The sequence below is a fragment of the Eretmochelys imbricata genome, chromosome 4 (assembly GCF_965152235.1).
Source record: "Eretmochelys imbricata isolate rEreImb1 chromosome 4, rEreImb1.hap1, whole genome shotgun sequence".
Classification (NCBI taxonomy): domain Eukaryota; kingdom Metazoa; phylum Chordata; order Testudines; family Cheloniidae; genus Eretmochelys; species Eretmochelys imbricata.
The window spans coordinates 125985220-125999957 of record NC_135575.1 but is presented as its reverse complement, the minus strand read 5'-3'; the positions used below and the strand labels follow the sequence as shown (position 1 = coordinate 125999957).

Here is a 14738-nt window from a genome sequence, read left to right as displayed (position 1 = left end):
GGGGGGGGGGGCAGAGGGTGAGAAAACCTCGATTTGTGCTGGAAATGGCCCAACTTGATGATCACTTTAGATAAGCTATTACCAGCAGGACAGTGGGGTGGGAGGAGGTATTGTTTCATGATCTCTGTGTGTATATAATGTCTGCTGCAGTTTCCACGGTATGCATCCGATGAAGTGAGCTGTAGCTCACGAAAGCTCATGCTCAAATAAATTGGTTAGTCTCTAAGGTGCCACAAGTACTCCTTTTCTTTTTGCAAATACAGACTAACACGGCTGTTACTCTGAAACCTGTAATAAACCTGTTACTACAAAGAATTAATGGAGATTTTCCACTAGCACAAGTGCTACGGGCCTGTACTTTTGGATCAGGAACCAGCCGGAATTTACCCTTGTGTTAGAAAAAGTGTAGAAAGTCAGTGTTGGAAGCACAGTGATGAGTAGGGAGACCCAGATCCGCAAAGGTACTTAGACGGCTGAGTCCAAATTTTAGGCTTCACTGCCATCCACAAAATTCCTTCTTGGCTGCCACCTAACCCTGTAGGTGCCTAAACTTATTTGGCACCTGAATTCCTCCCTCTGGGCATGTGCACTGCTGCCTCATATGCTCAGACACCTATGTCCTGCCTAAGTCCCAGACGGGGGAAAATAGGTGTTTGCCTGCCTATCCAGTAGGCAGCCTCTGAGCACTCCTACAGGATCAGGTCCCATTCAAAATCTGGCAAAGGGAGGAGGTGGCACTGGTGCCCACCTTGTAACTGTGAAGATGCTGTAATAAAAAGTAACTATTGAAATGGTTTGCTATTGTGTACTTAACAGTTTAAAATACTTAATTTAAAAAAATTGTTTGTTTTGTATTATACAATGTATTTGCAGAAGGCTCCTAGTAGTGTGTTTGAGATACTGATACAAAACTGATACATGCAGTTTCACTGGAAGACTCTACCTGTGTAAGTTCCAAAGGGTCAGACCTCAAGTTAATAAATATATATTTCTGGAAAACAAGCCCTATATTTAAAGGTGTAAGAAATCCACGACAACTGTGATGAGGTTAAAAGCTGTCATCATCCAATGGATGTTTGATGGGCCATATTTGCGATGAGTGTGGTTGGTTTTAGCTCCCCTATTCCAAACTCACCACTGTGCTTTGCACTAATTGGAAGACTCAGTAGAGGTCAAAACCTGCACGGACCATGGAGACTGAACTACATTGAACCGAGATGCATTCCAATCATGTTCCCTGCATGGGGGTTCCACTCTGGTGAAAAACACTGCTGCAGCTCAGCTACCTCAGTCTTCACATCTGGAAATTGCAGTGCCATTAGACCCCCCTGTATTCGGTGCACAGCTGGGAAACGACACTGCACCTAATAAAGTGGCTACACTGTATTCTACACAGGACTGTCCTGACATACCCTCTTTCTGTGCAATGGACTCTTGGAGGGCTGCCTAAGGACTCTACCCCTTTAAAAGCTCCTGTAGCCAACAATCACGCGGTGCTGTTAGACTCCTCCACCGCTGCTCCTTCTTTGCGGCTCTGTAGTCCCCTGACAAGGGTGGCAACGTTGGTCAACCAGGCTAACGGCTGCGAAGAAAACTACAAATCCCATCGAAAGCTGCGAAACGAGATGACATAACCGACTGCTCCCGGCTGGGCCGCGCAATGCACGCCGGGAGTTGTAGTCCTATCCCCTCCTGCTGATAGGATGCGGTGCCGAAGTGGCGGCGGATTACGACTGCATTTCCCGGTGTGCTGCGCGGCGCGGGTTCCCGTCAGCGCAAGGGGGAGCCCCCCGACGTAAAGGGGGATCACTTTCCCCTTGTGTCCGCCATATTGGACGGTAACTCTGGTCAGCGGCGCTGGGGCCAAGGGAGTCCCCGTTACAGTGACAGTTCGTGCACCCCTGCTCCTCGGTGCCCGGGGCGGCCTGTGTCCCGCCCTTTCCCGCTCCCCCTTCCGGGCGCTGACGGCGGCTCCGACCTCCTCGCTGCCCCCTCGCTGCCCGGGTGTCAGACACGATGAGTCCGGCCGACGCCAAGCGAGGAGCCAAGCGCAGAAAGAACAAGCGGGGCGGCGGCCTCGGCAGTACCGGCGGCCCCGGACCCGGCGGCGGCGGCGGGGCGGGAGGCCTGAGCAAGAGCGGGGCCGCCTCGGCATCGGCCGCCCTGCGGGCTCCAGCCCAGGCGGTGGCTGCCACGCCGAGCGTGGTGGGCGGCCTGCTGACAGCGCCGGCAACGGCCACCGGCAACGGAGCCCTGAGCGGCGGCGCTGGAGGGGCCGGGGCGGGACATGGCGAGGTGAGGGGGGGGGGCGCGCTGCGTGGGGAGGCCTGGCCGCACCCACCCCCTCTCCGGGAGCAGGGGCCGCCGCCCCTGGGTGGGGAGGCGGGGAGCCTGTAGCGGGGTCCGCTCTGCGGCCGCAGTGACAGGCGTCCCGCTGCAGCGGAGCCCCGCGCACGCCCGCCCGCCCGCGGGAGGAAGCCTGGGGGAGCTGGGCAGTCATCCGCGGTGGCGGGGAGAGCCCCCTTTTGGCCCGTTCGCAGCCCCCCAGCAGCAGGGAGGCCCGGGGTGTTGCCTGCCCCCCCCACCCTTGCAGCGGGGATGCAGGGCTGGGCACTGCCTCCCCCACCCCCCCACAGGGGCAGGGCGCTGCAGCCTGATCCAGGCAGCGTGGTGGTGGGGAGTCTCAGGGAGCATCCCATGCCAGGCATCCCATCTTTCTGCGCCCCCAGGGCTTGTGCTGAACCTTGTGGGAGGAGGAGTGAAAGAAGAGGTTTGAGCCTTTGCCACCTAGGGCACAGGCTCTCTCCTTAAAGTGAAGTTCCCTTTTCTCCGAAAATATTTTCATTGAAAAGTTGCATGTTCGTTACTAGTGGGTTTGCAGGCTTGTCTGTTGAGCTGTTGAAACCGTTTGGGCATGTTTGCTCAGTTTTACTAGTTGCACTTCAGTGAGGTTTATGGTAAGCATCTCATATTGTGCAGTGATACTTGTCTTAGGTGACTGACTGAGGTTCAAGCAAAAATCAGTTACAGTATTGATTTTTTTTTTTTTTTAGAGATGCTCTGTTGTCATAACTAGCAAGACAGCAACTGAGGTTGACCTTTTTTCCCCACTTTTTCTTTAAAGGTTGAACAGATTTTTGTTGAGAAGTGCACTAAGGTTAGATTTAGGTGCTCCACTTACAGGGTGGTTACCTGTTGGCAATGTCCTTACTTGCAAGTTTCAGTGTATACCTCATTTGGCACCTTCATCTTCCTTCTCCATAAGGAAATTGTCAGATACCTGGGGGAAGAAAGAAGAAATGGTTTCTGTGGTGTGAGAGGGATCCAAAATACTTAATGATGTAACCAACTGGATTTTAGTTCTGTGTGTGGTCTTATCTCCTGTTTGTTTTGCTAGGGCAATGAGAATTCATCAGTGATAAATATAAACTTGTTTTATTTATAAATACAGTAACCTGGCCTTCCCTCCTCAAAGCCCCCCACCCAGCATCAGCTGCAACTTAGTTATGACAACCATGAAGCTATCCTGCTAATGCAGTATTTATGTCAAACATAATTTCCATTTGGGACAATAGGTGCTAACATAACTTGTTAGTCTCTAAGGTGCCACAAGTACTCCTTTTTTTTTTTTTTAACATAACTTGTGAATATCTAGAAGAGGTATGGATTTTACTGCTACATTGGGAGGAGGCCGTAAAACTCTACCGTTATCCCAGAAAATATCTAGTGAGAGGCTGAAGTTCAAGTTAAAAATCTGTATAACACTTTAATAGAATGCAGGTGCTTCGGGGACAGGGTCTGCCTACTACAATGTCTAGCGCAATGGCGCCCCAATGTTGGTTGATTCCTAAGCACTGTGGTAATACATGTGATTGACATGCCAGGGGAAAATGGAGTGAGCATAATACACAATATGGTAGATGGAAGTGATTCAGCCAGTGAAGGGGTTTACTGTCCCTGATAACTTGGGTTGTCTATAGATTGTGTGTCTGCGATAAGCAGAGTCCAGAAAAATATTCTGCGAGTGGCTTTCTTAAGATGGTTACTGACTAGCAGATCTCTTGCAAAAGCTCATCCAGGAGGACAGAATGGGCTGGTAATCATTCCACTTAAGCGCTGCCTTTAGATTTTAGACTTAGTAGTTGTCATTTATGTGTCTCACTTCTAAGATAGACCACCATCTCTTTGAAATTTATACAGTATTTAAATAATTGTGAAAACACTTTCAGATGTTACTGTTTGCCCTTGTTCATAGTAGAGAACTTAAAAAAAAATTTCTGCCCTTAAATGAGAGAGTACTGTATTATACAAGTCATTATTTTGTAAGTCAGTTCCACATATAACAATTTATTTCACTTTTATACTTTTAAATATACTCACAGGTTATCAACTGTTTCCATGTTTTCACAACATTTGATGAACAGTATGTTACGAACGATTCTGCAAGCTGGTTGGCAAATATCAATTGGACCAACTAGTTAAGTTGGAAGTAAATTCATGAGACTGGATTTATATATACAAGGTAGCAAACATTACAATTGGTTTTATAATGGGAGCAAACAGATAATCCACTATGCCATGTTACTGAAAGCCACATATACTTAATACTACATTTGAACACTGATAGATGTGGATTGGCTCACTTGCCTCATGTCATATACACTGATGTTTTTCTTGACACATTAAATATTTTTTGATTGTGGTAATGCAACAAAATTGCCAATACTTTGTCATTTAATGCCACAGTTGTTTCAAGCATATAAGCTCAAATAATTTGTCATTTTCTAAATGTTGCTTGTGCTCCAGAATGTAATACTCTAAATAGTTAACCACTCTGACAGTCAATAGTACAGGTTCAAGACAAGATTTGTGATCTTCATTCACTGGGGTGATGGCTTACCATGTGTTTGCTTTCCTTCTCCACACAACCCAGAAGCTCTGTGTACTTTTCACGAATGACCTGTACAAATCAGGTGCATTATTTATGTTGGCTGCGTGAAAAGAAAATGGCATACTAGTATCTCTACTGTCATAATCAGATTTGCATTACTTTCATCTTGTACAAAATGTTGCTAAGTGTCTGTGAGGTGGTATGAAAAATCAAAAGCCATTGTTCTAATTTACAAACTTTAATGGCTTCTGATCGCTCATAATATATATTTTAAAATCCTGTTACTGTTGACTGCTTAGCTGGGACTGCACCCCAGAATATAATGTAGTCAAGTTGCTAGCCCACTAATACTGCTCTGTGTCAGTTGTATCCCCCTCATGTTGGAAAGACTGTTTTTAGGTTGCTGAACTATGGCACTCCCTCCCATTAGAGTTCTATTAGCGTGAACTCTCATTAGAACACATCATTAAATTTAACCTACACTTTAGAAATTTTTTTTAAGGAATGACCTCTTGTATCCTACATATTTGTTATGTGCAAATCAGTTGCTAATTATCTGGTGATATATTGATAAAAGATGTTTTATAAGCAAAGTTGGATTGAGTTTTAAAATACATAAAATTTTATACTTCCAATTAAAAAGCCCTTTTCTTAATTTTCAAATTCTAGCTATGATTTTCATAGCTAATGAACATCATAATTAAATTGAGATTTTTATGGTTCTTAGCTTAAGATTCTCATTTCCCTGAGTTTCTGCATTAAACATATGCTAAATCTTGTCCTGTGATGCAAGCAATTCTTTTTTAAAAAAAGATCATATTGGAGGTTACTCTTTTGGCCCTATGTACTTACTTGAAAACATCAGAATTCCTGTCTTCCAAATAATATTGTGCAAGTGTTCTACAGAAACTAAAGATGCTTTCCTTGGTGTTCCTCTAGTAAGGAAACTTGTTGGTGACACTAGTTTAACTGGAATTGGAAGCTACACAATTTAGGCTTGTGGGGTAGGATCATAAGACTTTACATATATCTTTGTAATGATAAAATAATGGCTACTGGGAATAGTGTTGTGGGATGGAGAATCAAGTGTCACATTAAAAATAGAATAATTTATGATCTGAAGTTTGAGCATATAGACCAGACATTTTTAAATTAAATATCTCATTTATCAGTGAAAAGAAAAGTGAGCGTTTTTAAAAAAGTGTGATTATACTGTGTTCTGTGATGATGAAATATTAAGATTTGGATTAATGGTTGAAATTTTGATTGAATCTGTGGGATATATTTGGAGTTGCTTTTTATTGTTCACTGCATAATACAGGATTCTGTGGTGCAGAAAAAAGTTGTAAAGTTGGCTTTGTGTGATAGCTTGCCTAGGTAGTTGGGTGTGAAGAACTGCTTGTCTATGACTGACCTGTTCCAGTAGACCTTACTACAGGTCTGAGTGAATTTGTGTGCTTTAACTAGAATGAACAATTTAGTAAGCCAAAGAGGGGAGAAATTGCTATCTATCTTAGAATTATTGTCTGTAGATAACGTGTACTAATGTGATCAATCTTTGTACAATTAAAAACCTTCTGACACAGACTAACTTAAAATATTTTACCAAAACTCTGTTAGATGTACTTCATTTACCTTTCTCTCATTATCAAAGGTATTGATGGTTCCCCCTCCAGAATAGGCTGGCTCCTCTAATTTGATTCATTCAGCAACTGCAATCCAGTGCCCATGACATGATTACTTTCATGGTAGTGATATTGCATGCATTGGATTGTGGCATTACTGAATGATTCAAACAGGCAGAGGAAACTGATTACAGAAGAGGCAGTTTCTATTCTTATTGAAATCTAAATTTTAGCTAACACTTTTCCTTTTGTTCTGTCACTTTTTTCTTTGTGTAAGGGTATATATTATTTTTGACCAACTTTATCTAGTGTAAAGTAGACACTTTCCTATTAAAACATATAAGTATATTGGGTATTGAGACACTTCTGTAGTAGTTCACTTGTGCGCTTAACTGCAGGCACTACATTTTTATTTTGTTATTTAAATGCAGACTGTCCCTGCCCTAAAGATCTTACAGTCTGATAATAGTAGATACATTAAACAGAATGGAATCATTAGAGTGGGTTTTTATAGCTTACATAGTTAAATAGACTTGTGAAGTTAGAAACAAAATCCGCTGTAGTTTAAATTATTTTTAACTCTCTGATCACTTAAAATTTCAAAACAAGCTTAATGTCCCCTTTATACTGACATAAGAACAAAGACCAAAAGTCCATCTAGCCCAGTATCATGTCTTCCAACAGTGGTCAATGCCAGGTGCCCCAGAGGGAATGAACAGAACAGGTAATCATCAAGTGATCCATTCCCTGTCTGTCATTCCCAGCTTCTGGCAAAAGTAGCTTTTGCTTTATTTGTTCCTTGGGCTAATTGAAATACACTCTTCCCGTGTCTCAGATTTATCTGATCAAAGGGTATGTATGTATGTATACATGACGTTGATGGATCTCAAATCCAGGTCTGTTGGCTGCATTTTTTCCTATTATACATGTGTTAATGTGAGCAGATATCCAGAGTAATCAGACTTGAACTGCTACATTAAACATCCAAACAGCTTGTCTAGAACAAATATTAATACGGTTGAAGTTTCACATGCGTCAGATTCTGGCTTAGCTATATCATCAGATATTTCATATAACTAAGGTATCCTATGGCTTGAAACATACAGTCAGAGGGAACATTTGTCTTTCCTTGTTGGACATAAAAATTTTGAGAGAAAACTTAAAAATCTAATTTTAGCTACCTTCAAATATACAATGCAGCTGCCCCCAAAACTCCATTGTTTGCAAAAACTTAAATCCTGTTGTAGGTCACTACATAATGATTAGATGCAAATTCACGTGAAAAAATAGTTTCTGAAAAATGAATGGGTGCAGATAGAGAGCAAGGTAAGGTATTATCCAAATTTCAGTCTAATCACAGTATAAACTAATAAGGTTGAATTTTGAACCTTTATTTTTGTTTGTGATTTTTTTTTTTTTTTTTGGTTAATGCACTCTTTTACCTTTCCTTTGGTAACTTGGAGGAGGAATTTGGCCCTCTTATCTTTTCAATCTACAGGTAGAAGCAACCCATAGCAGTTTTCAAGGAAAATGTTGGGTCCCTAAGGTAGGGGTTCTCAAACTTCATTGCACCACAACCCCCTTCTGACAACAAAAGTTACTACACGACCCCAGGAGTGGGGACCGAAGTCTGAGCTAATTTGATTCATTCCGAAGATAGTTTTAAGAGAAATGGCTTATGAAGTTTGTTTCTACCTCATTAGAAAGACTGAAATGTAACAGAATGGGCATTTCCACACTATCATGAGGCCCAATTCAATACAGAACACTAGTGCTTTTTTTTAAAAAAAAAATTGGTCCCTAAATTAGTGGTCAGTCTAAAGTAATATTTGTATCAGTAATGACTGATACAATAATGTTTTGAATTTTATGTATCTCGTTTGCTCTAAATATTTAACCAATTTCAGACTCAGTATATTGGTCAAATATATATGTAACAGGACTGTTTGTCCTGTACTGAAACTTAGTGCGTTCTTTTTTGGTTGAAGAGAAATCAGGATCCTGAGACTCACAGTGCCCAGGGCAAATGGGAAGAGGCCAATGCTCCAAGTCAGCAAGATTGACAGGCAGGCAGGCCAGTGGGGGAGTCGAGCCCGGGACCCATCCCCCATGTGAGCTGGGACTGCTAGTGGCAAAGTAGAGGAGAGCTAAGGAGAGTTAAGCAGCCAGAGTTGAGCTGGGGGCAAAGCAGCAACAGTAGCACTGAGCCAGAGAGGCAGAGCTGGAGCAGCACAGATCAGTTGCTCCGATGGTGAGCCAGGGTTGAGCTACAGCAGGGAGCTGCAGGGCCAGAGCAGGGGAGCAGATGCCAGCTATGCCACAAGTAACACTGGAGTGGAGCACAGTGAGTGGCAGGAGGGAGCGAGGTGGGCCTTTATCAGAGAGGGCTGAGCAGAGGGAGACCTGTCAGACATGAGGGCCTTGCAGACTGGACTGGGGGACGGGACATGAAACTGACAGCAGGGCCAATACTGGGGAGAAGGGTCCTGCCACCTGGAGCCTCAGGGCGTGCGGCCACCACCAGAGCCAGTACCGGGTTTACAATGGCACTGGGACCACACTGAAAAGGGGTCCCAGTGGGTCAACAGTGTGTCGTGTGAGTCAACAGTATGCCTTGTTGCCAAGAAGGCTAACGGCATTTTGGGGTGTAAAAGTAGGAGCATTGCCAGCAGATGGAGCGACGTGATCGTTCCCCTCTATTCGGCATTGGTGGGGCCTCATCTGGAGTGCTGTGTCCAGTTTGGGACCCCACCCTACAAGAAGGATATGGAAAGTTGGAAAAGTTGCGGAGGGCAACAAAAATGATTAGGGGGCTGGAGCACATGATTTATGAGGAGAGGCTGAGGGAACTGGGATTGTTTAGCCTGCAGAAGACAAAAATGAGGGGGGGGATTTGATAGCTGCTTTCAACTACCTGAAAGGGGGTTCCAAAGAGGATGGATCTAGACTGTTCTCTGGTAGCAGATGACAGAACGAGGAGTAATGGTCTCAAGTTGCAGTGGGGGAGGTTTAGGTTGGATATTAGGAAAAATTTTTCACTAGGAGGGTGGTGAAACACTGGAATGCATTACCTAGGGAGGTGGTGGAATCTCCTTCCTTAGAGGTTTTTAAGGTCAGGCTTGAAAAGCCCTGGCTGGGATGATTTAGTTGGGGATTGGTCTTTCACCAACTTATCCAAAAAGTGTACTCATGGCATCTTTGTAAGACATGTAGCATGCATTTGTTTTTTTTTTTAAAGTGGAGAATGATAATTCTGGGTCCACTTTAAAACTAAAATTCCATTGATGCTATCTTTTTTAAAATTTTGAAATAAAAAGTTTGCTAACTTAGTTCACTCCTTGTAAAAAGCCTCCAATTTTACTCTATTTTTCTGAAGTAAAGTTATGATAGTACAGTCATGGGCACTTCCATGAAATCTTGCTGTTGCTAAAATCTTTTTCCTGAAGCCAGTGAAATAAGATGGGGAGGGAGTATAGATGAAGAGGTAACATGGAGTATGATTGAACTTCAAGAACTGTCTTCAAGTGCAGTATTCTGCACAGTAGAGGTCCTTTAATATATAATGATCCATTGAACTAAGCTGTGATAGCTTTGTAAAACAGTTAATTTTAAAATAGTAATAGTACTATTTTATAGTAGTTCAGAATAGTAAAGAACAAAGAAAACAAACATTTGTTAGATAATTCTATTCATTCACAAGGTACGAAATTCATAGTATTTCAGAACTGAGATCTTTGTTCTTCTTCATTACGTTTCAATCCCTTAGGAGGGAAGGAAGGGGCATTACTCGTCTAAATTATTGAAATGTTAAATAAATAACTTGTTGCTTGTCACAGTGTGTCAGTTTTGTTCACTTTTTCATTTTTAGAATCAATAACCATTATTTTTCACTGGAGATTAGTACTGAAATTCATATTCTTCTAAGAAGTGTACCTGATTTAGAAGGATGAAGTAAACTATTCATTACAAGTACTTTAAGCTGACTTATCTGAACAGCCCTTGTCTACAGAAAGTGAAATTTTGTCTTTTTCCGCTAGATTAATGAGATCTAATGGCTGGACCTGCAGAAGCTAGAGAAAGTCACAGTAGAAATAAGTGTCAGGTTTTTTTAAAAGTGAGGATAATAACCATTAGTATAAAGTTTTCCTGGGTCATCACTTCTGCAGAATCAGTGTTTTTATATATATATATATATATATACACACACACACACACACACAATATCAGCAGCATGGGATGTTAAAATTAAATATTATATATACATATTAAATACACATACCCTTAATACTGTATGATTGCTAAATGTGACTAGAATGTAAATGGATCCAATTGTGGTCTGCCAGAGTTTGCAGACAGATGGCTCTAGTGTTGCGGTAGCTGGCGGTAGCTTTCCAAGCTATAACAGACTGAGAACTGACACAATTGTTTTCACTGCTTCTCTTGAAAACTCTGGTGGCTGCCTTTAAATTAGTTCTAAGTCAACTCAGATTTTTGGAAAATCTGTAAGCAACAGCAGATGCGAGCACACTGAAACTGTTCATTGGAAAGCATAACTCACAAACAGGTTGGGGAAAGGATTGAATGTTGGGCACATCACTCCACAGCATCCATAAGTGGGTTGTGGAGGGGGGTATTGTAGCAGAAACCCCACTCACAGTTGCAATACATAGGAGACTTCACGGAGGGGGGAACACAGAATGCTCTTGTGTTCTGGCAACCTGGGATAGTGGGAGGGGCTTCAAAGGCAAGATGGAGCCACTGATCAGGTTCCAGGGACAGCACCCTGGCAGGAATTAATTGTAACAGAGTCCCTTTTCCCAGCAGCTGATTGCTTTTCCCTGGATGAATGGGGCAGGGGGAGAGGTTACATCTTCTGTATATTATGTTTGATTTAGTCTCCTGGCTGTTTGGAGTCCGGTAAAATTTCCAAGCCCCGTCTGAGGGACTGTGTAGGTGACTGAGTATGGGGGTGGAATGGGCAGGTGAGGAAGGAGTGATGGACTAAATTGAAGAGACTCTGGGGGCAGACTAAATAGGCTATGTACCTTGATGTAGGGAGAGAGATAATTGGAGAGGGGGATGAGAATGAAAAGAGGAAACACTAACAAACCAGGAAAAGATGGATAATAATCAAAGATGATGAGATGATAGAGAGTTGATGAAACAGGAAGGGAAAGAATCTAAACAAAAGTAAAGTTTTTTTAAAAAAATCTATATTGAAATGTGACTGACAGTATTATACAGTTAAATACTTGATTCCTTTATTACTGGAGATATGACCTGAGGGACAAGGGTGCATGTGTCATGGCATTACAGGTATTCTTTTACCTTGGCTAGTAAGATTAGCCTTTGGGTTCATAGGTGTTAAATGTTTTAAACCCTGTTATTATCTACCTCTCAGTGCCTCTGTATTATAACTAATCACAGCCATTCACTTGATAAAACTAATACAGATCCAAAATGGGTGGAGGGAGTCTGTTATATCATAGAAAGAAAAGGAGTACTTGTGGCACCTTAGAGACTAACGAATTTATTTGAGCATGAGCTTTCGTGAGCTACAGCTCACTTCATCAGATGCATACCGTGGAAACTGCAGCAGACTCTATATATACACAGAGAATATGAAACAATACCTCCTCCCACCCCACTGTCCTGCTGGTAATAGCTTATCTAAAAGCCATTTCCAGCACAAATCCAGGTTTTCTCACCCTCCACCCCCCCACACAAATTCACTCTCCTGCTGGTGATAGCCCATCCAAAGTGACAACTCTTTACACAATGTGCATGATAATGAAGTTAGGCCATTTCCTGCACAAATCCAGGTTCTCTCACTCCCTCACCCCCCTCCAAAAACCCACCCCCATACACACACAAACTCACTCTCCTGCTGGTAATAGCTCATCCAAACTGGCCACTCTCCAAGTTTAAATCCAAGTTAAACCAGAACATCGGGGGGGGGGGTAGGAAAAAACAAGAGGAAATAGGCTACCTTGCATAATGACTTAGCCACTCCCAGTCTCTATTTAAGCCTAAATTAATAGTATCCAATTTGCAAATGAATTCCAATTCAGCAGTTTCTCGCTGGAGTCTGGATTTGAAGCTTTTTTGTTTTAAGATAGCGACCTTCATGTCTGTGATTGCGTGACCAGAGAGATTGAAGTGTTCTCCGACTGGTTTATGAATGTTATAATTCTTGACATCTGATTTGTGTCCATTTATTCTTTTACGTAGAGACTGTCCAGTTTGACCAATGTACATGGCAGAGGGGCATTGCTGGCACATGATGGCATAAATCACATTGGTGGATGTGCAGGTGAACGAGCCTCTGATAGTGTGGCTGATGTTATTAGGCCCTGTGATGGTGTCCCCTGAATAGATATGTGGGCACAATTGGCAACGGGCTTTGTTGCAAGGATAAGTTCCTGGGTTAGTGGTTCTGTTGTGTGGTATGTGGTTGTTGGTGAGTATTTGCTTCAGGTTGCGGGGCTGTCTGTAGGCAAGGACTGGCCTGTCTCCCAAGATTTGTGAGAGTGTTGGGTCATCCTTTAGGATAGGTTGTAGATCCTTAATAATGCGTTGGAGGGGTTTTAGTTGGGGGCTGAAGGTGACGGCTAGTGGCGTTCTGTTATTTTCTTTGTTAGGCCTGTCCTGTAGTAGGTAACTTCTGGGAACTCTTCTGGCTCTATCAATCTGTTTCTTTACTTCCGCAGGTGGGTATTGTAGTTGTAAGAAAGCTTGACAGAGATCTTGTAGGTGTTTGTCTCTGTCTGAGGGGTTGGAGCAAATGCGGTTGTATCGCAGAGCTTGGCTGTAGACGATGGATCGTGTGGTGTGGTCAGGGTGAAAGCTGGAGGCGTGCAGGTAGGAATAGCGGTCAGTAGGTTTCCGGTATAGGGTGGTGTTTATGTGACCATTGTTTATTAGCACTGTAGTGTCCAGGAAGTGTATCTCTTGTGTGGACTGGACCAGGCTGAGGTTGGTGGTGGGATGGAAATTGTTGAAATCATGGTGGAATTCCTCAAGGGCTTCTTTTCCATGGGTCCAGATGATGAAGATGTCATCAATATAGCGCAAGTAGAGTAGGGGCTTTAGGGGACGAGAGCTGAGGAAGCGTTGTTCTAAATCAGCCATAAAAATGTTGGCATACTGTGGGGCCATGCGGGTACCCATAGCAGTGCCGCTGATCTGAAGGTATACATTGTCCCCAAATGTGAAATAGTTATGGGTAAGGACAAAGTCACAAAGTTCAGCCACCAGGTTAGCCGTGACATTATCGGGGATAGTGTTCCTGACGGCTTGTAGTCCATCTTTGTGTGGAATGTTGGTGTAGAGGGCTTCTACATCCATAGTGGCCAGGATGGTGTTATCAGGAAGATCACCGATGGATTGAAGTTTCCTCAGGAAGTCAGTGGTGTCTCGAAGGTAGCTGGGAGTGCTGGTAGCGTAGGGCCTGAGGAGGGAGTCTACATAGCCAGACAATCCTGCTGTCAGGGTGCCAATGCCTGAGATGATGGGGCGCCCAGGAGTTCCAGGTTTATGGATCTTGGGTAGTAGATAGAATATCCCAGGTCGGGGTTCCAGGGGTGTGTCTGTGCGGATTTGATCCTGTGCTTTCTCAGGAAGTTTCTTGAGCAAATGCTGTAGTTGCTTGTGGTAACTCTCAGTGGGATCAGAGGGTAATGGCTTGTAGAAACTCGTGTTGGAGAGCTGCCGAGCAGCCTCTTGTTTTTTCCTACCCCCCCCCCCCCCCGATGTTCTGGTTTAACTTGGATTTAAACTTGGAGAGTGGCCAGTTTGGATGAGCTATTACCAGCAGGAGAGTGAGTTTGTGTGTGTATGGGGGTGGGTTTTTGGAGGGGGGTGAGGGAGTGAGAGAACCTGGATTTGTGCAGGAAATGGCCTAACTTCATTATCATGCACATTGTGTAAAGAGTTGTCACTTTGGATGGGCTATCACCAGCAGGAGAGTGAATTTGTGTGGGGGGGTGGAGGGTGAGAAAACCTGGATTTGTGCTGGAAATGGCTTTTAGATAAGCTATTACCAGCAGGACAGTGGGGTGGGAGGAGGTATTGTTTCATATTCTCTGTGTATATATAGAGTCTGCTGCAGTTTCCACGGTATGCATCTGATGAAGTGAGCTGTAGCTCACGAAAGCTCATGCTCAAATAAATTCGTTAGTCTCTAAGGTGCCACAAGTACTCCTTTTCTTTCTGCGAATACA

The 14738-nt window shown here is 43.4% G+C and overlaps 1 protein-coding gene across 3 annotated transcripts in view; it reads left to right on the top strand.

Moving 5' to 3' along the window:
• Window positions 1-1820: 1820 nt before the first annotated feature.
• The window catches only part of FAM193A (family with sequence similarity 193 member A), a 108591-nt gene continuing 95673 nt past the window's right edge, over window positions 1821-14738 (top strand). For all 3 annotated transcript variants that reach the window (XM_077815920.1, XM_077815919.1, XM_077815918.1), the window contains exon 1: window positions 1821-2295. In XM_077815920.1, coding sequence (XP_077672046.1) covers window positions 2017-2295 — 279 coding nt within the window. In that variant the 5' untranslated portion in view covers window positions 1821-2016. The remainder of the gene's footprint in view (window positions 2296-14738) is intronic.